At 36.9% G+C, this 26,334-nt stretch overlaps 2 protein-coding genes and 2 non-coding genes across 7 annotated transcripts in view; 1 reads left to right on the top strand and 3 right to left on the bottom strand.

Moving 5' to 3' along the window:
* Positions 1 to 15,077, top strand: part of ltbp3 (latent transforming growth factor beta binding protein 3) — a 48,454-nt gene extending 33,377 nt beyond the window's left edge. For 2 of the 4 annotated variants that reach the window (XM_051109176.1, XM_051109174.1), the window contains exons 14-30: positions 870 to 995; positions 1,097 to 1,225; positions 1,393 to 1,512; positions 1,743 to 1,865; positions 2,085 to 2,207; positions 5,999 to 6,118; positions 6,205 to 6,333; positions 6,428 to 6,598; positions 6,689 to 6,772; positions 6,866 to 6,994; positions 8,403 to 8,540; positions 10,213 to 10,353; positions 10,654 to 10,782; positions 11,043 to 11,204; positions 13,583 to 13,672; positions 13,768 to 13,899; positions 14,030 to 15,077. In XM_051109176.1, coding sequence (XP_050965133.1) covers positions 870 to 995; positions 1,097 to 1,225; positions 1,393 to 1,512; positions 1,743 to 1,865; positions 2,085 to 2,207; positions 5,999 to 6,118; positions 6,205 to 6,333; positions 6,428 to 6,598; positions 6,689 to 6,772; positions 6,866 to 6,994; positions 8,403 to 8,540; positions 10,213 to 10,353; positions 10,654 to 10,782; positions 11,043 to 11,204; positions 13,583 to 13,672; positions 13,768 to 13,899; positions 14,030 to 14,181 — 2,198 coding nt within the window. In that variant the 3' untranslated portion in view covers positions 14,182 to 15,077. Of the gene's footprint in view, positions 1 to 869; positions 996 to 1,096; positions 1,226 to 1,392; positions 1,513 to 1,742; positions 1,866 to 2,084; positions 2,208 to 5,998; positions 6,119 to 6,204; positions 6,334 to 6,427; positions 6,599 to 6,688; positions 6,773 to 6,865; positions 6,995 to 8,402; positions 8,541 to 10,212; positions 10,354 to 10,623; positions 10,783 to 11,042; positions 11,205 to 13,582; positions 13,673 to 13,767; positions 13,900 to 14,029 lie in introns of all 4 variants that reach the window. The other 2 variants (XM_051109173.1, XM_051109172.1) reach the window with 1 other exon arrangement.
* On the bottom strand, positions 8,609 to 8,681 carry trnam-cau (transfer RNA methionine (anticodon CAU)). The gene has a single exon. It is a non-coding gene; the product is annotated as a tRNA-Met (tRNA).
* Positions 15,078 to 15,997: 920 nt separating the features above from the next.
* On the bottom strand, positions 15,998 to 16,070 carry trnam-cau (transfer RNA methionine (anticodon CAU)). Its single transcript has one exon. It is a non-coding gene; the product is annotated as a tRNA-Met (tRNA).
* Positions 16,071 to 18,360: 2,290 nt separating this feature from the next.
* Positions 18,361 to 22,370, bottom strand: LOC127164972 (mucin-5AC). Its single transcript, XM_051109182.1, has 4 exons — positions 22,281 to 22,370; positions 21,456 to 21,524; positions 21,032 to 21,074; positions 18,361 to 20,949 (listed from the first exon to the last, which is right to left on the bottom strand). The coding sequence occupies exons 2-4, from the start codon at positions 21,490 to 21,492 to the stop codon at positions 19,635 to 19,637; spliced, it is 1,395 nt and encodes a 464-aa protein (XP_050965139.1). The 5' UTR covers positions 21,493 to 21,524; positions 22,281 to 22,370; the 3' UTR covers positions 18,361 to 19,634.
* Positions 22,371 to 26,334: the final 3,964 nt, after the last annotated feature.

Below are 26,334 nucleotides of genomic sequence, written 5' to 3'. Positions count from 1 at the left end.
ATTAATTATTAATTATTATTATCCTTATTTAAAACTATAGAACCTGTAATCTATAGCTTCCGCTAACTGTCGTACACACGTACATGAGTGGCGTTCTAGCGGATGACGTAGGACTTAGGTGAACACGGTGATGAACATGGAATTCCTGTCACAAATTAGAAGTACAAAACAAGGATTTGTAAAGAAAAATGTTGGAGGATTTTAATATAAGCCATGAGGAGATTGGTTTTCCTTTGCTGTAAACAAAATGACTAGCATATTCTCACCGGAGCTTACGCTATGCCTACGTCCTACGTCATCTGCTGGAACGCCACTTTCTCATGAACGCGTACGAGAGTTAATGGAAGCTAGAGGTTACAGTTTAAAAAAAGTTTTAAATATGGATGTTTTTCTTACAAAAACACATAGATTTGCTTCAGAGGGCCTTTATTAACCCCTCAACAGCCATTCACTGCCTTTATAAATCTTGGAAGACCCAGGACATTTTTTAATATAACTCCAAATATATTCGTCTGAAATACGAAAGTCATATACACCTAGGATGGCTTGAGGGTGAGTAAATCATGTGGTAATATTCATTTTTGGGTGAACTATACCTTTCAGTGTTCTTCAGAAATCATTCTAATATGTTGATTTGGTACTTAAGAAAAATGTCTCCTTATATTATCAACAGTATAAATAGATTAGCTGCTTAAAATTGTTGTGAAAAACATAAATTTCGTGATTCATTAATCAATAGAAGGTTCAAAAGAGCAGCATTTATTTGAAATTGAACGGTATGGTAGTTGAATGATACTGTTTACCATTCAACTATATTACACAATGAAGATTATATAACAATGTCTACTATGTCCTCACTCTTTCTGTAGATGAAAATGAATGTGACTCGGAGCCATGTGGTAGAGGCACCTGCATTAATACCGTGGGTTCCTACAGATGCAACTGTCACCCTGGCTTCAAACTTCAGCTTCATCATGGGAAACGCAGATGTATTGGTGAGTGACTAGCATTGTCTATTCAAAGGCAGTGGACAGCTACAATACATATACGCATATTAATACAGATGACTAACACTTTTTTTCATGCATGTTTTTAGATATAAACGAATGCTCTAAGCCCGATATCTGTGGAGTTGGAGGGCACTGCACTAATTTGCACGGCTCCTATAAGTGTGAGTGTCTGCCAGGCCTCAGGAGCAAGTCCCGCAGACAGCCTCTCTGTGAAGGTGAGGGCACTCACCGATACTATGCATAGACACAAAACACTTAATGTTAATTGTAGACACCTAAACCGTTCCTGTTCATCCAATATGGCTTACTCTGTTTTTTATTAGCAGTGTTTTTAAATGTCGGTGAATGTGTCTTATTGTCTGTTGCTGTCTCTCAAATGCAGACATTAATGAATGTTTGGACCCGAGTATCTGTCCTAACGAACAGTGTGAGAATACTGTTGGATCCTATGAGTGTATACCCTGCCAACCTGGATACCAAGCACAGGGAGGAGTGTGTTACGGTCTGAATACTTACACACATACATACACACAAAGACACATGTGTAGCCACTCACAAACAGTTTAGCTCTCATTCTTAGAAATATATGACTAAGGTCATTCTGACTACCATGAGCTCTTAGCACACACAGACTGTACCTGATTGTAGCAAAGGTGATAAATGTGGGGCATTTTAGCAAATAAAGTTGACAACTGTGTAATCTTACAAGAAATGTCTGTCTCTCTCTATCAGATGTCAACGAGTGTCAGAAGCGTGGTGTGTGTCTAAACGGCCGTTGTGAGAACTTGGCAGGATCATATCGATGTTTGTGTAATGAGGGCTTCCTGCCTGAGGCTGACAGCAAAGGCTGTAGAGGTCAGTGGCATACAGCCAACAAAACTAAACAACTCGCTGTTAAATTGAAACTTAAGCTCGTCATTCTAAATGGTTTAAAATGAGATTGTATTACTTCCTGCATTGGTTCATTCTAAAAAGAATAAATATACTGTGCAAAAACTTTTCAACATTTACATAAGCAGAGTTGAACGTGTCTATGTGTTTTTAAAGTTTATGTGTCTGTTCGTCTCTCCACAGACATCAATGAGTGTCAGGATAACCGTCTGTGTGCTAATGGTCATTGCATTAACACTGAGGGATCATTCCGCTGCCAGTGTTACCCTGGTTACCAGCCTACACAAGAGGGAAGCCACTGTGAAGGTCAGCTAATAATTACTATTCCAACGCTGCAAGTCTCATGAACTTAATACTGCAATATCTTTATACTACAGTACAAACTGTATAAAGACTGCAATAGACTGCACATATTTTGCTTTGATTTTTGCACCCTTCAACTCCAGTTTGCACATTTTGGGTAGCTGGAGTTTTCACAGTAAACCACATGGTGTATGATTCCATCTGGTTGGAGGATATGAAGCATGTTTGATATTTTGAGCCGACTGTTAAACACATATTGTCTTCATTTGTTATACATCTCCTAGGCACATGCTTCTGCATGAGTTTGTTGTGTTCAGAATGACTTGAAAGTCTGGTAGTGTGATCTGATGGTGTGATCCTCAGTCGTTTGATGTATAATGCCCAGTTTTTCTCGGTTGCCATTTACAAAGTTGGCCATTGTATTATGCCTAGTGTTTTAAAATCTCTTTAGATTTTAAGTTGTGTAGTGTATTCCTGTATTTAGTATGACCTAAACACAGTACTGACCAATCAGCACTGAGGACCAGAAATATCCTTCTTTATAATATACATACACCCAAAAATGATAAATCTGTCATTAATTACTCTCATGTCCTTCCAAACCCATAAGACCATCTTTCATCTTCGGAGCACAATTAAGATATTTTTGATGAAATCCGCTTTCTCCATAGACAGCAACGCAACTACCACGTTCAAGGCCCAGAAAGGTAATTGAGGACATTGTTAAAATAGTCCATGTGACATCAGTGGTTAAACCGTAATGTAATGAAGCTTTGAGAATACTTTTTGTGCACAAAAAAAACAACAAAAATAACTTTTTTTCACAATTTCTTCTCTTCTGTGTCAGTTTTCGACGCACATACATGAGAGTACCACGACACATATGTGTGCATTCCTCTGGTTGTAAACAAGGTGCAGCGTGTCTAGAGCACCACAGCAGCACCACCACACATATGCACTGTGGTACTCTCATGAACGCGAATCAAAGACTGGCAAGGAAGAGAAGAAATTATTAAATAAAGTTGTTATTTTTATTTTCTTTGCACACGAACAGTATTTTTTGTAGCTTCATAAAATTACAGTTGAACGTCTGATGTCCCATGGACTATTTTAACGATGTTCTCTTTTCTAGGCCTTGAACATGGTAGTTGCATTGCTGTCTATGGCGACATTCTCTCTGTGAGCCTAAGTGCTCAATTCTGATTTTTGCTGAGATCCATTTTTCTTGTATAGCTGTTCACATTTTTGTTTTAAATGTGGCCAATATTAGATTTTCAGTGTGAAGATCATGGTTCTAAACTGACCTGCATGCACAAAAAACAATATGAACAGGGTTGCCATGTTTTCCCAACAAAATCCATCTAATTTCTTCTCAGAAGTAGTTCAAAACTAGCCCAGTTGCATTAGCAGGGACACGTCAACCCGCAGAAACAGTGAAAAATTCCATGGGAAAACTGTGGCCGTCATACAGATATAAACACAGAGGACATAAAGTAAGCGATTATGCATTCATTTGTAGTGTGATCAAAATTCAGCAAAATTATGCACAGGCAATATGAAAAATAAAGACAAGGATGTGAATGAGAATGAGAATTTTGAAACTTTTATGATACAAGCCCTAATGTTTTGCTTGTATTCTATATAGTGTTGTCTGTCACATCACAGTTCCACTGATTACCTTTTGCAACTGACTTGATAACTTTGGGTATGTAAAATCTTTGATTTTACTCTTAAAATGAGTGCAGAATCATGATCAAGATTTATGTTAAAGCCACATGAATTCCAATATGACTGACTGTTCAGACTAGTACCATATATGGTAACAAATTGAAATTGAAAAGATCAGATTCCATGTGGTTTGTGCTGTGCACTCTGTCATGAGAAAAACAGTCACATGTGAGCAAAAAAAAAAAAAAAGAAAAAAATGTTGGGCCGCATTTGCCTGCAGTGTTAACATTGCCTATGGATTTTCTTAAAAATATCTTCATTTGTGTTCCAAAGATGAACAAAGGTTTTATGGATTTGGAACGACATTTTGTGGAAACAGTGTTACATGTTTTACTCTTTTGAATAGAAAGTTTAAAAGCACTGCATTTACAGTCACGGCACCCTTGCAATTCTGTCAGAAAATGCAACACTTCTCTCAGAAAATTGTTCCAACTGCAAATGTTTTGGTATTCACATGCTTATTGTTTCTGTTTGCACTGCAACAACATAAAAAAAAACAGAGAAGAAAAGTTAAACTTGATAAAATTTCACACAGAACTAAAAAATGGACTGGACAAAATAATTGGCACCTTGTCAAAATTGTAAAAAATAATTGCTTTTCAAGCATGTGAAGTAATTTGTATTGAGATACGCCTGTGGCAAGTTACAGGTGTAGGCAATATAGTAATCACACTTGCAACCAGCTAAAATAGAGAAAAGTTGACTCAACCTTTGTGTTGTGTGTCACACTGAGCATGGAGAAAAGAAAGAAGTGTAAAGAGTTGTCTGTGGATTTGAGAGAAAAAAATTGTGGAAAAACATGGACAATCTCAAGGCTACAAGTCCATCTCCAGAGATATTAATGTTCCTGTGTCCACTGTAGCTAACCTCGCTGGACGTGACTGGAAGAGCAAAATGAATGAAAAATTACAGCGAAGGTTGTTTGAATGGTGGATAAAGAACCCAATTAACTTACAAAAAAATTCAAGCTGATCTGCAGACACAGGGTACAACAGTGTCAGCTCTCACTATCCGTCGTCAGCTGAATGAAAAGGGACGCTATGGTAGGAGACCACTGCTGACACAAAGGTATAAAAAAGCAAGACTGGAGTTTGCCAAAACTTATGTGACAAAACCACAATCTTTCTGGGAGAACATACTGTGGACTAATGAGACAACAGTAGAACTTTTGGTAAAGGACATCATGGTACTGTTTACAGAAAAAGAAATGTGGCTATCAAAGAAAAGTACACAGTCCCTTCAGTCAATCAATGGCGGAGGTTCAAAGATGTTTTGGGGTTGCTTTGCTGCTTCTGGAACTGGATGCCTTGACTGTGTGAACGGTGTCATGAAATATAATTGCCAAAGAATTTTGGGGCGCAACACAGTGGCCAGTGTCAGAAAGCTGCGTCTCCACCAGAGGTCATGGGTCTTCCACTAGGACAATGACCCGAAACCTGAAAAAGCACTCAGAAATGGTTACAAACAAAAGAATTCTGAAATGGCCAGCAATGAGTCCAGATCTGACTGTGGAACACTTGTGGAAAGATCTCAAAACAGCAGTTGGGAGAAGGAATCCTTCAAATCTGAATGACCTGGAGCAGTTTGTAAAAGAAGAGTGGTCCAAAATTCCAGTAGAGAGGTGTAAGAAACTCATTCATGGCAACAGGAAGCGATTAATTATTAATTATTTTTTCCAAAGGGGGTGCTACCAAATATTAAGTTAAGGGTGCCAATAATTTTGTCCAGTGCATTTTTTGGGTTCTGTGTGGAATTGTATCAGATTTGACTTTTCTTCTCTGTTTTTTTTGTGTGTTGTTCCAATGCATTTGCAGCTGCAACAATTTTCTGAAAAAAGGGTTGCATTTCCTGACAGAATTGCAAGGGTGCCGATATTTTTGACCATGACTGTATTTAAGATAGAAACCTTAAGTCACTTTTAATGAATTTAATGATTTTGTTGGAAAAAATAATTACTGAACTATTGAATGATAGTGTACATCTTTTGTAACCCTACTAATAAAGCTGAAACAATTCTCTAATGCTCACTATGTGTGAATCAGTAAGAATGTTTTTGATCTCTTTAGATATTAACGAGTGTGAGCGAGCTTCCAATTGTCAGCGAGGACGCTGTATCAATACGATGGGCTCTTACCGCTGCGAGTGCCAGAAAGGATACATGCTCGTCAGCGGGCGACGATGCCAGGGTATGGGATTTCACACTTTTTACATCACCTGATTGCTCATCCTGGTCTTAGTCCTCTTGTTCACCCTTTTACACTTTCTCTCTCAGATATAGATGAGTGCGCTTTGGAAAGGAGTCTGTGTCAGCCTCACGGCGTATGCGAGAACAGACAGGGTGGATATGTGTGCGTGTGCAATGATGGTTTCAGACTGTCTGAAGACAAACACAGCTGTGAAGGTTAGAGTTGGTTTAGTGTGTTTGATCACGTGAGTTTCCTATTTTGTTCGTTCTACAAAGTTCAGTTTATTTGCTTCTGTTTTTTCCCACATAGAAATTGAGGTCGTTCGGGATGATAAGAAGGAGTGCTACCTAAATCTGGATGACACCGTGTTCTGCGATAGTGTCCTGGCAACCAACGTTACTAAACAGGAGTGCTGCTGCTCTATTGGTGTGGGATGGGGAGATCACTGTGAGATCTACCCCTGTCCTGTCTACCACTCAGGTTAGATTACAAATGAATGCTTGTATTTATAAATGGATGACAGGTAAATTGGTCTGTGAGTGTTTGATTGATGTTGTCTTGTTTTTCCAGCGGAGTATCTCTCTCTGTGTCCTGATGGAAGAGGATTTTACCATGAGGAACAAAAGATTGACTATGGATTGCCTGTGCACAGAGGTATATGTGCATGGATATGTGTATTCACAAACACCCAAACATATACTCCTTCACATAATAAATTAAATCTTCTCTTTCATGCTGTCTTTCCAGATATTGATGAGTGTGTGCTGTTCTCTAACGAGATCTGTAAGGAGGGACGATGTATGAACACACAGCCTGGCTTTGAATGCTACTGCCAACAGGGATTTTACTATGACAGCAATCTACTGGAATGTATCGGTAAAATAACACACAAATACACACATTTTACTGTCCATATACACATTTACATGGACATATACACTACTGCTTAAAAGTTTTTTTTTAAAGGTTTTCGCCACTGAGTAAAAATTTTTAAAAAAGGTTGTGACATATAAACTTACAATTTTTTATATCACAAGTTTATATCACATTTCTTTTTCCACTCAGAATTGCATGATACAAACTTACAATTCTGAATTTTTTTCTCAGAATTGAGACCTGAACTGAATTGCGTAATATAAACATGCAATTGCAAGTTATGAAGTTGTGAGATATAAACTCTTTTCTGAGACTTTTTTTCTCAGAATTTGAAGTTTATATCTCACAATTTTGACTTTATTCTCAGAATTGAGATACAAACACGAAATTCTAAGAAAAAAGTCAGAATTGTGAGTTTGTATCTTGCAATTGTGACTGTTCTTCTTGCAGTTGTGACTTTTTTTCTTAGAATTTCAAGTTTATATCTCACAATTTTGACTTTATTTATGAGATCTCACGAAATTCTAAGAAAAAAGTCACAATTCTGAGTTTATATCTTGCATTTCTGAGAATTGCAATTTTATTTCTCAGTTTATGTTTATATCTCAAAATTCTAAGAAAAAAGTCAGAACTGCAAGTTTGTATCAAGCAATTCTGAGAAAAAAAGTCTGAATTCATTGTAACATTGTAAAGTTTGAACTTCAAAAAAAAAAAACTGATTTTTTTGAAGGATTTTTGAGGGTTCAGAAAATCCTGAAAAGAAATGGATCATAATTTTTACAAAAAATATTAAGTAGTGTAACTGTTTTCAACATGATTATAATAAGAAATATTTCTTGAGCACTAAATCAGCATATCAGAATGATTTCTGAAGGATCATGTGACATTGAAGACTTGAGGAATGGCTCCTGAAAATTCAGCTTTGCATCATGGGGATAAATTATATTTTAAAATATATTCAAGTAGAAAAGAGGTATTTAAACTGTAATAATATTTCACAATATCACTTTTTTTTTTAAGTATAAGTGCTGCCTTGGTGCACATTAAAGATTATTTCAGAAATATTTTTGAAATATTACCAGCCCCAAACTTTGGAACAGTACTGTATAAAGGCATATTCAGTTATTTTATAAAATACTCCAAAAACAAGAATAAAAGCAATTTTCATAAAACCAGTGTGATAATGGTACTGAAAATCAAAGTTTTTCTGTGCTGTTGTACTGCCTGCTAGTGGCAGAAAGAAGGATTTTTTTTGTGTCAGCCACTAGGGAGCAGTAGAATGACACAGGTACAGCACTTCTATTTTAAACACAAATACATCCGTAAACCTTACATCTTTCATATTTATCAAACTCAAATGCATTGTAAAATTACTTCACACAATATTCTGTTTCTCTTTCCCCCGTAGATGTGGATGAATGTCATGATGAGTCCCTGTGTACCAATGGTCATTGTGTGAACACTCGAGGCTCCTTCTACTGCACCTGCAACCCACCCTGGGTCCCTGATGCTTTTAACAAGAAGTGTGTCTTTCCCACAGTTACAGGTACAAGTTTCTGATCAAGTGTGTTACACTTGGTAGTGAAGGCACCTTTAAAAAAAAAAAAAAACTTTTGCCCCGTGTGAGGCTCGAACTCACGACCTTCAGATTATGAGACTGACGCGCTGCCTACTGCGCCAACGAGGCTGTGGCCCAGGTGCAGACAGAACACTCTGTGTACTGACGCAGCAGCATGTTTCTGTTCAAAGCAAAAAAATAAATAAAAAAATTCTATTTGCTTACACTAGATTAGATTTTGACCCATTTGGTAGTTTTAGGGATGTAGGGATTTATGTGGTTTATTAATACCATATAAATGTGGGATGTAACAATATTATCAATATCATGATATTGCGATAGCAAAACTGTCTCCATATTATCATGGTCATATGAAGATATGAAACGATAGGTTTTGCCGGCAAAAAGTGTAGTTTTTAAAATATATTTAAACTTCTTATTCTAACATAAAAGGTCTTTAAAGTTGTGTTTTGGGCCATTATGCTTTCACACAGTATCTGTAAAATGAACTAAAACAGAAAATGCAATATGACTTAATCCCTTCATCAAATCTGTTTTTCGCTGCACGTTTCAAATTGTAGCGTGTACTTCATTCAGGCGATCAGCTTGTGATTCTGTGTTTTCCGCACTTCAGAACAGCAGTGTGTTTATTGCATGTACTGTGAGTTTAGTGCATATTTGGGAACGCAACTGCCACCAGTTATGCTTTATTTTCACAGCAGATTATAACATTTCACTAGATTTTTGGTGAGACGCATTTTGTAAACCTGTTTTCACTGAAGCTACAGTTTTCCTTCGTTTCTGCCAAAATAAAAAATTAGAAGTGCAGTTTAAATTGTTGACCGCTAGCAGTTTAAATGGTTAATGTTACTGCAGTCCAAATTTAAAATATCTCTTTCAAGTGTAGAAATTAGGAAAGAGGTATTGTAATTTCCCTACAGTAGTGTAAAGCAAAAATAGTATACCTATGATATATTTATTTTTTCATTTATTTTGCAGTGCAATTGTTTTACAATGTATGGCTGTTACTGTCGTTGTTATTATTGTTATAATATTCTAATTTGTTTGGCTTCCTAAAACACCAGTGTGGATGTAATTTAGACTGAGACAGTATACCACAAATAAAAAGAGGGTTGAGTCCCCTTTATAGTTCAGGTACAAGTCTATTCGCTGACTTTTTTTCTGACTTTTTTGAGGAAAAAATTTGAGGAAAACATTTCAGGATTTCTCTCCATATAGTGGACTTCTGTAATGGCCCCCTGTGTTTGAACTTCCAAAATGCAGTTTAAATGCAGCTTCAAAAGGCTCTAAATGATCCCAGCCGAGGAAGAAGGCTCTTATCTTATTTATTTAAATAAGATACATTTATAGTTTATATACTTTTTAACCTCAAATGCTCGTCTTGTCTAGCTCTGCGTGAACTCTGTTCCGGTTCATGACAGTTAGGGTATGGCGAAAAACTCAGATCTTATTTTCTTCCCCAACTTCAGAATCATCCTACACCGCTGTTTTACCTTTTTTGTAAAGGGCGTTTGATCTTCTTTGCATGTTCACTTTGTAAACACTGGGTCGGTACTTCTGCAGCGATATAGGGCGATATTGAAGTTATATAATAATGTTTCTTGAGCATTGCGTTATAATGTAACATTTTTTGCTTCAGGTGTGGATGAATGTCAGGACCCTGCTAACTGCAAAAATGGGCGCTGTGTAAACACCCAAGATTCGTATTATTGCATCTGCACGCCTCCCTGGATTCTGGCAACTGACCGTAACAGCTGCGTAACACCTGAGGAGCAGGCGGGTGAGTATAGTTTTACAGGAACATCACAGTCATATTAAAAAATGGCATGAGTTTTTATAATGTAATGTAAATTTATCATGGCACAAAATGTGTTAGGCTATTCATTTCCTAAGAAATTCAACTGCTCTTTCTGAAATAGTAAAGATGAAATAACTCCAGGCATTTATTGAAGTTCTCACCAAGACTGTGTGCTTCTGATGTCTCTCTTCTTGTCTTCCTCCCTCCTGCTTTTTTCTCTCTATCTGTCCTTCTCTCTGTATATCTCTTTAGTAACGGGTGTGTCTGTGGTGCACCTTTCAGATGTGAATGAGTGTGAGGATCCCTCCTACTGTAGGAACGGGAGATGTGTCAACACTCCCGGCTCCTTCCACTGCATTTGCAAGCAGCCACACACCTTCAGTGCAGCCCTCAAGCAATGCGTCTATGATGGTGCGTATCACAAGTAGTCGGCATGCAGACTTGTGATTAGTGGAAACAGTGTTTTTTTTTCTTGATTGGCTTTTATGTAGCTTGGCAGTCCACAAGTTATTTCTCGGTTCACCACATGACTGCTGAGCACAGACCATTAAAGATATTTTAGCAGCTACAGAGTTGAAGTTGCCTTTGTTTCCACCTACTTTTCCATTTCTTTCTTCTTCTCTCCCTCTGTATATTGTATTTTGTATATATCTCATCTCTGTCTTTCTCAGACCGCACCGCAGCACATAAGGACATATGTTTCCAGGAAGTTGATGAGGATCTTATGTGCACTATGCCACAAAATGAGATAACTGTGACGTACTCTGAGTGCTGCTGTCACTACGGTCGAGGTTGGGGCCCGGAGTGCCGGACCTGTCCTAATAGAAATTCAGGTATTGCAAAAAAAAACAAACAAAAAAAAAACTCTTCTTAGAAGGCTGCATTTATTTGATCAAAATTACAGTAAGAACAGTCATATTGTGGAATATCCTTACAGTTTAAAATAATGTTTTTTAAAAGGAACCCATGGTATTAATACTTATCTGGATGAAGCATTTACTTTATTTAAAAAATCCAGGGCTGCTCTCGATTAAAGATTTTTCCGGTAAACTAGTTGTCTTTCATTTTAAGCATTAGTCAACTATTAGTCGCATGTTTATTAATAAACCATATGAATCATAATAATGAGCCTTTAATTGCCTACGTAGCCTAATAAGCGCACACAAAAAAGCTTGCCACAGCACGCCGGCAGATATAATAATTATGAATGTGTCAGAAAAAAGCAGCAAGGAGGCTGCATTAATGTTTTAATAATTTATTGATAAACTAGTGCTTTCTATAAACTCATCATTTTTCGCAGTAGTGTGCCTGTATGCAGGTTTCATACAGATTCCATAATCTGAGAATATTTGTTTTTTATTTGAACTGTTTTTTTTTTAAGTAGACAGTTATTTGTAGTAGTAGTTCACTCTATTTTTCATGTCTGTAAGGCAAGTATACATAGAGTTTCAAAATTTCACTCTCAGGTTCACAGAGACCAAGACGGCAGAAAGCGCATCCTGTTTGCTTTCGTTATTTTACAAAAGTGCAACGTTTTGTTGTTATTGTGAGTGCACACAAATAAATGTAGAGTCTTTACAGATTCAAAAGATGTATTACTCTTATCTGTATGACCAAAAATGACGTATTTTAACTGCACTGGCGCCTCCATCTGTCACGCAGTGAGTGCGCTACTGTTCAGCTTCCACACTCCACACAGACACTTCAATAGCGCACATTTTTCTAGGTTAACATTAGATTGAGCTGCTATGGAAAGTTGCTACTACATACATCTTTCAGATAAAAAGCCATATTTGACGTCGATGAATGATTTTGAGCGATGAGTTGAGCGTTTGTATGTCCTGCCCGATGTACTTTATTTCCACATAGACCAGCCGTTAACGATCTGTCCTTCACAAACTGCGTGACTTTACAACTTTCTGTGGAATTTTTTTTCTGCGACTAAGCTACTAATAAAATTTCAAATAAATTCAAAACTCTTCTCGTCAACTAACAGTTAGTTGACTATTAGGGGGCAGTCCTAAAAACAATATCGCCTTATATATATTTTGGACTATGGGGACGGAATTATTTTGATGATGTGAAATGGCTGCACTCGGTGAGCTACTGCTGCTACCTGTTGCTATTTTTGCCACAACTCGGAAAATAAAATACTAATACGACGACCACAGCTACTGAAAAAGCTTACAGGTGGCCATGGATATAACCACAGGCTTAAACCAAATGCCGTACCATCAAATTTTTCCCCACAAATCCATGCTGAGAAACTCCTTCAGTGCCTGCAGCTTCATGACAAGCGTCTGCATGTTTACATCGTGCCAGGATGGCATCCAACGTTTCTTGTCTCTGCCGTTTGTAAGCTCTTTCAGTAGTGGTCTACTAAAAGCCTCAAAGGCAACAGGGCTAAGTGGAGAGAACGAGACAAGGGTCTTTAGAAAGTTTTATTTGTCCACACACATCTTCCCATTCTTTTCTCATCTTCTTATTGCTAGGAAAGCAGTAAAGACTTCAACTGAAAATTACAACTAAAAGTCGCACAATATGGCATTGTATCAGTATTTTATTTTCCGAGCTGTGTTGTGGTAAAAATAGCAACCAAGTGCAGCAATTTAACGTCATCTAAATAATGGCACCCCCCCATAGTCCAAAATATGTAAAACAACATAAATGCAAAAAAACATAAATCTTTCATGGGTTTTCTACTACATATTTCAGTAAGAGACCTCATTTACGTTATATTAAGCCATACAAGTCTTATTACCAAGGGTGTTCTTTATTTTAGAATTTCTTTTAAAATATAATTTATTCCTGTGATGGCAAAGCTTAAATTTCAACAGCTATTCCTTCAGTCTTCAGTGTCACATGATCCTTCAGAAATCATTCTAATATGCTGATTTTCTGACTAAAAAACAATTATTATTATTATCATTTTGAAAACGGTTAATTTTTTGCGTAAACTGTGATACATTTTGTTTTTCTGTAGGATTCTTTAATGAATAGAATGTTAAAAAAAAACTATTTTAAATACAGAATCCAGTTTAATGTGATTAAAAGTTTTGAATGAATGTACTAATCAGAAAAAAAACATAAAAAAAATGTTGCATGCATTCAGCTGTAACATTTCCATTTAGCAGGCTACATCCATATACTTTTGTTTGATAATTGTTATGAAATATCAAACAACTTTAAATTTGTTTTGGTGTGTGTGCAGTGCTTTTTAACAGGTTGTGTGAGATGCATTTGGAGACTGAGTCTGATGGAGAGGGGGAGTTCCTGGCAGCTTTCTCCAATTACAACCCAGGTGACCTTCCCAGTGTTAGTTAACTTCAGCTAAACAGAAAGACTCAAACCTGGCTCAAGTTTTCATGACTCTTTCTGTCACTTTCACATGTTCAGAGGGAGACAGTTCAGAGGAAGACTCAGACGAGTGTAGCTGTGCTAACGGACGCTGCGTGCGGTCCTATCTGGGTACGATGTGCGAGTGCAATACTGGATTTGTACTGGACCACTCGCGAACACGCTGTATAGGTGAGTATGAATGCGGATCGTCAAACACACCCACACTTAATCATTTTTCCTGAAACTGAGGTCATGATTCATCATCTGTAAGTGTATGGCCAGATATATTTTGATGCTCCTTCTCTCTTTCTTCCTCTAGATATCGACGAGTGTGCGGCCCGAGGGACAGGGCAGAGCCCCTGTAAAAATGCACGCTGTATTAACACCCTCGGTTCATTCAAATGTCACTGTAAACTCGGATTTGTAGCGGCACGCCGACCGAACGTGTGTATACGCTCTAGGGTTCAATAACAGCGCTGCGCTCACTCTCTCATGTACATACAGAAATATTCATATGCCACCACTAATACATATCAGCAAATTTAGTATAAGTGCAATTATGAACATTTACCTATAAACACACACAAAAAAGCATTTCATGTTTCACATTCTCGTTTCCTGTTAATCGTTTTCTTATGTTAGGAATTAATCATTAACTTCTTTGTTATGTTGCTTTTATTGTATACTTTTATTCATACCTGTTTGCACCCATTTGAAAATGTGTTTGTTGTTGGATGAGGGATTGACTTCGGATGAAATGTGTCTCTTTTAACTTAAGTGGATTCTTTTTTTTGTAATTATGTTGCTGCTCGGCACGTTTTATCATAGCGCACCATTTTGTTAAATATTGTGCTTTTTCAGTGTTTCTTAATTTTTCATTTACTTTCTTTTTAGGATTTCAGTTTGTAAGACTAAAGTGATTTGTTTCTTATTGGTTTCTGCCCTCCTTCAGTTTGATATCAATGATCATTTGATTTTTGTGATATTCCTTTGTTTGTATTGATGTCTGTTGTTCACTATTGATAGTGTTTTGTTTATTAATTTGCTTTGTATGTTGTTTGTACATTTATTTGATAATGCAACCGTTGTCATCGTTCTTTGGTTGCACTGAGCATATTATCGTTTTATATGAAGTTAGTCATCGACAAAGATGGCAGTGATGATTTGGTTTTCTAAACCATTTAAATTGTGCAAAAATGTTCTACTGAAACAGAATGAAAAAAAAGTTTTCAGTTTCTTTAATACTTTTTGCTTTGTCAAAACTGTGTTTCACAGAAATAAAATAGACCTAATAACTTCACAAGTGCATTTACCAAAGAAATGAAGATAAATTAATAAACAAGAATAAAAAGAAGTCAAACTCTCAACGCTGAGTGCAGCTGACTGTCATTTTCTTTATGTACTTCTTTATGTATGAGGGAAACCATATTTGTCAGCTTGGTTAGCTTTCTATAGACGTTATCCCTAACTGAACACAAAATATTGGGTCTACTCATATCATATCAACCATTTGAACCAAAAAAAGGTCTAATTTTAACTTTAAACAATAATAGCTGCTTAGAAAATTACATCATTAGATTCTCATTCATTTATGAACTGAAAGAGAGAAAAAAAATCAAATACAGTAATACTACAGCACATAGTGCTACTATATACAAAGATCAGCTCATAGATTTGTTTCAGTATGATGTGATTGGTTTACAGTCTGTCAATAACCTGAAACAGAGAGGAAACAGACTTTACATGTGCCAAACTGGAATTTAAATGTATCGATGGAACTTAAAAAACTACTGCAAGCACCTTGTTTGAGGTCAGTTTACAATTTACACACTACATTTCTTAGCGGGAATATTAATATAGTCATTCTAGTCATTTGAAAGTCTGTGGTGTTGTACCTCCGCCTAGTGACAAAAACAAGCACAATCTTTTTTTATTATTGTTTCTGGCACTAGGGGGCAGTACAACAGCACAAATATACCATTGTTTGCGCTCTTTCTGAATCAAAAACATCCGTGAAGACATCATTCCTTTCACGTTTATAAAACGCTTACATTCAAGACGGTTTTTCATGTCATATAAACATATAAAGCTTTATACTGCAAAACCGTTCGCAGATGAAGCGTACACGACGGTCATTTACGTTAGAGTCTCTGTGTAGTACACTCAGTACTAGGTTAGTGTACTTCACTTGCATCCCATCCTACATTTCCGTCTCAGTCGACAAAAGTGCGTCTTCACTGGTACGTGTACGTAAGTATGTACTCTTCGTGTCATGATTAAAAACTTTTGCCCCGTGTGAGGCTCGAACTCACGACCTTCAGATTATGAGACTGACGCGCTGCCTACTGCGCCAACGAGGCCATGTGAGTTCCGCCTGCGGAGGCATGTGATCTATTTTCTTCCGGGACTATTGTGGTTAAACTCAATTGTTGCATTCCGTTGCACTTACGGGCGTACACTATCTGGTTACATTTCAAACAATAACGCCAGCCGTTAGTGACGGTCAAAAAACATTATTAATTTAGCTCACTAACTTACTAAACGCTATACTAAGATCTAACACAAGTGACCAATCACGGGTTCTGACCAATCTGTTATAAGGCATTCCGCCAATCAGTGGACTTCTCGGGGGCGGAGCATCTTCGCAGGTTGTACTTTGTTTACAACAGGTATCCAGTTTTCACAATAGATGTTTTTGATTAGCTGAGACGCATTTTATGATACATCGGATGTTAGGAGGATCTTGTATTGAGTTGTACTGATCAGTATTAAACAATAATCATGATTATTGCGGTTGCATTTTTACTTTCTTAAACTGTTTATTGAGTTTACTCAAATTTAAACAAGTTTAAAAGCAAGAAAAAAGAAGCTAAAACCAGCATAAGCTGATTGGCTGGTCAAAACCCCTCTAAAACCAGCCTGCAAACCAGCTATGACCAGGATGGACAACCAGCTAAAACAAACCAACCGGCACTCGTTTTAGCAGGCAAATTGTAGAAAACATAGGCCTACTTACTACAAGCAAATTATTAAAAACAAACACAGTCATACAATTAGTATGTTTTTCTACAGTTTCTTGAGTTTTAAAGGGACAGTTCAGCCAAAAATAAACATTCTGTTATTATTTTATTACCCTTATGTCATTAAACCAGGGCGTACCGTCTGGGTATGCAGTGCAAGTGCATATGGGCCCAGGCTGATTAGGGGCCTGCCGAGGGGGACCTTTTAATTAAAAATGAGGGAACGTATTCTTAATTTGTGGAATAAATGCATAGTCTGCATGGCATGTGCAGGGCTCAGTAATTTCTTGGGTGCGTTCATTATATTGCTACCATACAACTGCGTAGGACTTTTTTAAAACTACATGCAAATGCTGCATTGCCACGGCTAAACAAAATAATAATTAACAATAATAAAAACTAGTAGCTAGCTAGTTGAAAATACTGTATCACAGCTGTATTACGTATAGCTTCAGTGACACTTGCATTATTTTGATTCTATTTCTTTCATTTTAATTCTCTTTTATCAAAAGACTATCGAAAGCAGCCATTCTTTCCATTGAGAATAGGCTACACAAAGCCTTAAATTAAACACAGAGGACATTGTGGATGAATTTGCTGAAAGAATTACATTTAATTTGAGTAATTACAACAAAAAATGTGAGTAGTGAGTATTTTTTTTTTTTTTAACTTTCTTTCTGTCTCTTTGTGTTTTGGGCCACTTAATGTTTGCATTAAGTAATTTAGTAAAAATAGCAGTGTTTTAGTAGCCTACCATAATATTTTCAATTATTGTTATGTTATATTGTGTGAATAAAGTTAATCATTGAGAAAATTCCATCTACCCTAAAAAAAAAAAAGATTTGTGATGGTTAACTGCCTGATTTATGAAAATAATAAACCAGTGTTGCCAGTTATCCACCTTTTTGTTCCCGTAAGAGTGGGAACAGTCATTTGTAATTCTGTGTCTGGCTTCTGGACTCATTCGCGGCCAGCTATTTTTGGCTGTACAAACCAGCTAATTTTGCTGCTTGATATTGCAAATTGGTGAGTCTTACCGTATTATTTTAATGTGTTATCCTAATCGTTATCACACTGTTTTTTATTGCAAACAGTTTTATCATTTACTGCACATATTGTTATTCTTCTCGTTATTTCCATATAGCAACTAATGACACAGAAGTTTCACCCACAGGCTTACTTATATGTTGAAGAAAACGGTGGATATTGTTGCCGTTTCTGAGGTTATGTTATGACTGTTATGCTATTTACAAGCTGTTTTATTGACCATTTTCAAACACTGATTCTGTTCTGATTTTTTTCTCTTTAGTCTTTGGATGCTGCATCTGGCTGGATTTGAATCATGAGTTTGAAGAGTTTAAATCAAGACAACAACACAATAATCATTCAGTTTCAGGTCAGTTTATTGCAGTTCATTAAACAACATTAATGTACTTTGAGCTCTTTGGTGATTTATTTTCCTCATTATTTTGAATATGTATTTGATTTCTATCTACTCATAAATATGGTTTATAGCAGGTGTTACCAGTGATTAACAACCATTACTAATGAAGGGCGGGGTCGGGTGGGCTTGCTATAAACCATTAAAGCTTATTTGGTTGGAGAGAATAACCATCTCGGCCTCCTGTTGTCAATCACCGTGTGACACCCCCTACCACACACAACACAAAACACCACACCGGTCATTTATGAGTCTACCCGGCCCCCCCTGCACACCTACATGCACCACAGCCCAGCAGGCGGGGGCAACTATAATGACTTCACGTGTTTTTACATACCACAAGGGGTCTGCGTGTGAAACTGGGCGCTAACTCGTACCGGGCAGCAGGTAAATTACCACGGAGTTACAACAGAGAAACCTGTCAGTAATCCCGTGAGGACAACCGCTACATCATCCGCAACTTGAATTTCCAAAGGTCATTTATTAGAACGCTTCTTTTAAGATCGCTTTAAAGGCTCTTTATGACGTCATATTAAGTCGTCTCGGAAGGCCGTTTTTCCCCGAATAAATACGTAATGTCTCCAGTTTACCTTCACTGCTGTGATATTAGGCCATAAACACCAACATTAATACCAAGCACACTTCCACACATGGTGTTACAGGGGAATCATATTTAGGTATAAGAATAATGACCTATATGGTGGGTTCTCGCGAGTTTATTGATTAAAAGTAATACATTTCCTTTTTGTGAAAGACATATTAATGTTGTTTATTCTTCTACTCTTTAGTCTTCAACCTTTCAATTAACTATATAATGTTTAAAAATTATGATCTAAACGAAGGATAAAATGAACAATTTCTGTATTATTTGAACGTGATCTATACGTTTTTCGAAAGTGTCTTTAAGATGCATTGTTACTGCACCAAATCTGTTTGAATTTTTTTTTCTCCAAATTTTTGGGTGGCTGGCACACTACAAATAATGTTAAATAGTACTTCAAAGTATTTATACCATCAGTAAAACATCTTGTGAATAGTCATGTAACGTGATTTACCTCAGAAGAGACAACAATAATGAGCTTTGGAGCCCACATTAACCTATTGACCTAAATGTTTTTTGCGTATGGACTTGTCACGCCACTGCATTGAACTGCGTAACTAAATCTCTTTCACGGAACACACAAGAAGTTATTTTAAAGAATGTTGGTAACCAAACGGTTTTGATTGCCATTGACTTATATTGTGTGGACAAAACCAGACAACAGAAAGAAAGTCTTACGGGTTTGGAATGACATGAGGGTGAGTAAATGATGACATAATTTTCATCTTGGGTGGACTATCCCTATGGCAAAAAATCATCAGTCATGAATAGTTATTTATCCAGTTGTTTATTTACATCTTAAAACAAATTCTCAATTTTAATTTATGAAATGATCAGCCAACATTTGAATATGCTGAGTATTTTATTTGGGCCCAAGAAAATCCTTTATAAACACAATAAGAGCTAGCAGGCCACATATAACTAGGATGCTACCCATAGTGATGGCAGAATAAAAACTTTTATCAGAGGGCAGGGGCTTCTGTACCTGGCCTCGTCTGCTTGTAGTATTCTTAGTAGTAGATTTGGTTTTACATTTACCTCTACACGGTGATACAGTCTTGTGTGACCGAGTTGTCAACTTGTCAGACGCTTTAGCAGTCTGTCTCTTTGGTGAAATGGTGTTTAAATAATTTACGGTGGATTTAATTGTCCTTAACACATTTGATTTTATTGTTACGCTTGTACCGGCTGTACTTAATTGATTTTCCACTGTTTTTGCTTGTTTTCCAGTGGCAGTTAGAATCATAGTTAGAAGCTTTAATGTTGGAGCATTTGTAGTTTTTATAGCTTGAGAAGATTTTTGTGGTCTAGCTGTGTTTTCTTCGCTTGTTTCAACTTTAGACGGCTCTGTTCCTGCTGTTTTTAGCCTTTTTATGATGGTGCTTGGTGCTGGTTTTCCTTCAGTTAAATCTACTTTTGTTTCAGTCATAACCGCTGCTGTCCTAAATGTTACGTCTAGTCTGGTTTTGGTTGTTGCTTTGTTTTCAGGTGTGATTTGTGAAGTTTTCAGTGTACTTATAATGAAATTTGTTGCTCTGTCTGTCACTGCTTCTGGTATCGGAGTTGCACTCCTGATATTAGCTGTAGCTGTTATAGCTGGAGCAAATGTGGTTGTCCCTGATTCTTGTTTTGGTATAATGCTTACTTCTGCTGGTTTCTCAAATATTGTCACATCTGTTTTACTTTTATCACTTATTCCCTCAAGTGTTTTTGGACCTGTATTTGTTAATGTGTCCACTTTGGTAGTTTCTTCTATTTGTGTACATGTGGTGACTGTTTCACTTGGAGTTTTTTCTACTGTTTCCTGTGTTTCTGCCTTTTTTGTTCCAGGTAAAGTGTGTGTATTAACTTTCTCTATCGTCTCAGACGAGACGATTGTTTCCCCAGCTGTAGATCTCGCCGCCCCAGCTGCACTCGCTGCTGCTGTCTCAGCTGTTGTTTGCCGAGAGGGTTCAGCAGTTGCAACGGATGATGCTCTTGATACCACAGATGATCCAGACATCATATTTGTTGCAGTTCCAGGAATGTCTGTGATTATTTGTGCCTTCGGCGTGTTCAACACACCTTCGGTCACATCTAATGCACCCACTAATGTCGTCATCTTTGTTTGAGCTGCATCTGAGTTGACTGTGAATGAATTTCTGGATGACTTCATTCTAATCTCAGATCCTCGAAACCTAGACATGAATTAAAAACCTGGTAATTATTAACAATTCTTACTAGACTGTCACATTTTTAAAGAAATATAAAAATTCGCACCCTGTCATCAAAGATGCCAGCATTCCAGTCAAAATGATCACCCCTACGAATGTAAAGAAGACGTAAATATTAAACAGGTCAGTTAGATGGAACCGGTACTGGTGGATTTTTATCTACTGGCAAAAGATTATGGTTCTCCTCCTTAGGTCTACAGAATGTACCAATTAGGAAAAACGTGATAAGTTTGGCAATATTTGACATTTTTATTATTCATCCATCACCCTTACCCACTGCTATACTGTAGCTACTTGTCACTGCCATGTGACTTAGTGATGTTTCATTATCCCAAATCTTTAGATAAGACAGTAAAGGCATGTAGGGACTCCCCAGTCTAAATGCTGGTTCCCTGTTCATGACTGATATTCATTTTAATGATTTTGCCTTGATTATAGAACCTATTATGATCAGATGTGAAAGTACCAACCTGCAGAGATGACCAGCACACAAACATATCTGGCCATATCTTGTATCTCTCTCTCTGTCTTTGTGTAGCCTGTGTGGAAAATAAAAATAACTCCCACAATTAGCCTTTACCGCATCCAAAAATTAAACTGTTTGTTCATGTTTAACTGTGCTGTTGAGGCATTTAACAATGATTTTTCTCTTCAGTGAGTTACCAAACTATAGTTTGACATTGATAAGAGATAAAAGATGTGTTGCTATTTAATAAATTACAGTTTATAAATTAAAGCTTTTAATTTAAATGACATCTTACATATCCAGTGCAAACACACCAATAACATTTGTTCATTTTGAAATGAATTTGTATGTTTATTGTTTCCTTTCAGATTTGAATAAAATGGTTAGGGTTAGGGCTTAAACATTTTTGCAATTAATGATGGGTATTCAGCATGAATTCAGTTGTACTGATTAAAGCTAAACAACATAATATGCCCTAAAGGTCTTAGAATTTTATTTATGCATCTTGTCAAAAACCTATATACTGGATAGTGTGTGGGTTTTTGACATGATGTGTAACTAAAATTCTAACACTTTACACATCATAATACAGCATACAACATGTAGGAAGTGAATCATAAGTATTGTGTTTTATCTTACAGTTTAGATTGTATTATTTCTGTAATAGTTATTTGTTAATTCATTATAGTCAATGTACCATATGTTCAATCCCATCTATCACAAAACATCCTTTAAACATTTTAATACAACAGTTTAATACCAAGTCACAAATTCCATATTAAAATCACATATTTACTTATGAAACATAATAATTAATAAACATATTTACCCGTTGGACTATGCAATGAAGACTGAGCACGGTCTCCAAAGGTCTCTTGTGACACTGAACGTTAGGACTCATGCATCTCAATTGATTTGCATGTTAAATAGAAGTATCAAGGCTCTTTGTCCTCTAAGAACTAAGAATATGCATGTGTCTCTTAGTCTGTTAGTTTTATCCAGAAGTCCTTCATATATGTATTTAGATGTCAAATTGTAGCCAGATGATCTTAATGTAAAGTGACTAATTACAGAGACGGTTTGTGTGGAAACACCTGGGGTTTGGTGCCTTGCTCAAGGACACAGTGATGACAAAGCAAGATTCTGATCTCTATATTTCACCAATTCTTGATGTGGGAGGGGAGATAAAATACCATGGAGACTCAGATACATAACAGTGTTACGGCCAATTGGTGAAAATTGTTTATTTGGACTCAGAGGCTGGGTTCAGTAAACAAGGTCATTATGTTCTACTGCTCTAAATGAGTTTAGCCGCTCGGGGGAGCCATTGCTTCGAGTCACAGCCAACCAACCACAGTGAGTGCTGCACTGTGATGAAGTCGTTAGAGAAAAAGAAGATGATATTGATAAGAGTGTGATTGAAATGATACATTTAAGTGTATTTAAGTTGTTAGTTTCCTTTCTAATTTATCCTACTCACTCATCAGCCTACACATCCCAGTTGTCACCTGTATCTTTCTCTTTTTTTGTCATTTCTGAGTATAGCATGTGATTAGGTCTACTGTGAGTCATTCCTCAGCTCAAAAATACTTTTTCTTTTGTCTCATTGTGCAGTATGACTCAGAGTCCTTAATCGGGTATCTACTCAGCTGAACTCCACTTGTATCTCTTCTGGTCGATGGTAGGCATTTACTGTCATTCAGTGGGACTATGGCCATTTCGTTTCGGAATTATCCTCCGTGTGTCGTTGCATGATTATTTTACTGGCTGCTGTCAGGAACCAGCCCACAACAGACATTATGTTTTCAACCTGCTTAGAGCTACAAAGTTAAAAGTGTGAATGTGTTTGAATGGATTCGTTTTTTTTTTGAACAATTTGTTAGATTGCATCATTGTAGTACTACATTTGATAAGTATGAGCTATACAGTGTGCATGTGTGTATGAAGTGCAGTCATTAGTAGAAATATACATAATGTGATAATCGTATTTTCTGCAGCACATCAGTTATTAACCATCTATTTTTGTTGCCCTTTCTAGTTCTCATTCGTGACCCTGGACCACAAAACCATCATTTATACATCATCTGAAAGCTGAATAAATAAGCTTTCCATTGATGTGTTATTAGGATAGGACAGTATTTGGTCGAGATACAAGTATTTAAAAATCTGGAATCTGAGGGTGCTGAAAAATCAAAATATTGAGAAAATCAGCTTTAAAGTTGCCCAAATTAAGTTCTTAGCAATGCATATTACAAATCAAAAATTCCGGTTTGATATGTTTGTCTGCACCGATAGCCTTGTAGACAGGGTGCTGGCATATGGCGCCGTGGCACTTCGGGTGTCTTAATGGAATATGATCTTTAGTTAATATCCTAATGTTTTTTGGCATAAATCGATAATTTTAACCCATACAATGTATTTCTGGCTATTGCTACAAATATACCTGTGCTACTTAAGAATGGTTTTGTGGTCCAGGGTCACATTTTAGATTGACAGAACTGACAGACTAATCTTAAAGGGGACATCGGATGCCCGTTTTCCATAAGTTGGCGGGATTTTATAAGGGTCTTCATGAAATGGTTGTAACATACTTTAGTTAAAATTCCTCATTGGTCGTGTAAAACAGCACCCTTTTTACCTTGTCAAAAACAGCTCTTTTCACAGCGACTTGTTTCGGTGCATGTCTCTTTAAATGATAATGAGCTACTGCTCACCCATGTTGATACAAGACACGTGAATTGCTGCCTAGGACTTTGTATATGGCTTGGAGGTGGTCTTATTCAAATAGCCAGCTAACTACGTAGAAACCGGGTGCAAACTGAAACAGCTCATTTGCTGAAACAGTTTTAGACTAAGACAGCCAATAACAAAATGGTTATGTGTTTTCTTTTCAGCTTTTCTGAGCTGGCAGACATGCCAGAAACCTCCCTAAATGCAAAAAAAGCTAAAAAAAAATAAATAAATAAATAAAATAAACAAATTTAATCTGATGTCCCCTAAGATGTACTTTAAAACCCTTTAAAGGATGAGAACAAAAATCAAGAAACTTGTGAAAACTCATAGAATTTTAAAATGACTGGAACTGCTCAAAGAAACTTTTTAATTTAAGTTTACACTGTATTATTATTGTTGTTGTGTATTTTTTTAAATCACCTTCTCTGAACTGTTTTCATTGTATTTTACTGTTACTAAATTCAATTAAAATAATGAATTTTAAAATGTTGTCATTGGATACACAATCAATTTGTTAGTGGAAGTAGTAAACCATTTAGATATATATATTTTTTAATGTGTTTTAGGAATACACATTAGGATTTGGATGTAAGGATTTTCACATCCTATACAGTATATAGTATGGGAGTACTTGGTTTTGGATGCAGGCTAGTCACTTGTTTCATTCTTCAATGAATTATTGTGTTCAAACAAATTGTTTAAATGAATGATTCAATGTCTTAAACACTTACTGAGTTTGTGCATTAAAGATGGGGATTTCTCAGAGTCAAACCAACCAAATTTGAGGACCGTAACTGCAACTTCCTTACATGCTCTGATTATAAACTATGCCATTAATAGAAACAACAGCTTCCACAAATATTTGTTACATTTATGCACAATTCTAATTTTTCTGTAATTAAAGTTCTAATATTTTTCAGAGAGTTGCACCACAGAATGAGTGTTACAATCACCAGCTGGAGAACCCATGAGCTCTGCTAGAGGGCACTTCATCCCTTACTTTTGCCACTCTTTCTGGACTTCATTTCCCATAACCCCTGCCTAGGAAATTATTATTGGACTCCACCTATTTCCAATCAGGAGGACTATAAAGGTTGCGCACACACACACACACACTCGCATTGCTGAATATTGTTTGTATGTTTCTAGTCATCCATTGTTCCATCTTGCCTTTATGTTTTCTCTGTTCCAATCGCCAGCTGGAGTGCCCTCTAGTAGAGCTCATGAGCACTCCAGCTGGCGATCGTAACAAAGACAATCCTTTTAGAGCAGGAGAGTCAAACTCAGATCCTGGCCACAGCCCTGCAGAGTTTAGATTCAACCCTAATTAAACACACCTGATCCAGCTAATCATGTCCTTCAGGCTTATTTGAAAACTGCATGGTATGTGTGTTGGAGCAAGGTTGGAACTAAACTCTGCAGGGCTGCAGCCCCCCCAATAACTTTGTTTGACACATGTTTTCTGAAGTCTGTCATTAATTTAAGGAGGACATCGGATGCTTTAGGGTCTTCACTGAATGTCTGCAACATACTTTGTTTGAAATTCCTCAATGGTCGTGTAAAACAACACCCTTTTTACGTTGTCAAAAAACGCTCTGTTCACAGCAACCCATTTCAGTGCATGTTTCTTTAAATGATAATGAACTACTGCTCACCCCGCTCCTCTCTTCCGTTTTTTAATGCATTTGGTGGCACGTTACCATCATGCAATGCTTACGAGACATTATCGCTACAGCTGCTTAAGCGTGGAGAAAATGGTGGACAGCGTACAACTGGATGAGAGTGAAAAATATGCTAATACGGGACAGTCCGTCAGTGGTTGTGGGTGGGGCCTAAGCAGTATGACATCATGCTGCTCAGAAAATCAAAACAGCTTGATTATTGAGATTTTTCGAGATTAAAAAAAAAGTAGTGAATGATTTTTATCACTGTAGGGTGGCTGTGTCCACACAATGCTAAGACAAATAATCAAGCACTATGTGAAGTGAATTTTGCATCCAATGTCCCCTTTAAGGATCTCTTGGCATTTATTTAAGGATCTCACATGCATTACCTCATTGTGTGCCACTGATGCAGATGGATGTGCATTTGAATGGTTATGTAGTGCTGTACACCGCACAGAATAACCCAGCATCCCATATACCGGTTGC

The sequence above is a fragment of the Labeo rohita genome, chromosome 5, assembly GCF_022985175.1.
Source record: "Labeo rohita strain BAU-BD-2019 chromosome 5, IGBB_LRoh.1.0, whole genome shotgun sequence".
Classification (NCBI taxonomy): domain Eukaryota; kingdom Metazoa; phylum Chordata; class Actinopteri; order Cypriniformes; family Cyprinidae; genus Labeo; species Labeo rohita.
Note: the sequence above shows the minus strand (reverse complement) of the source record. Positions and strands in the feature narration are given on the sequence as shown.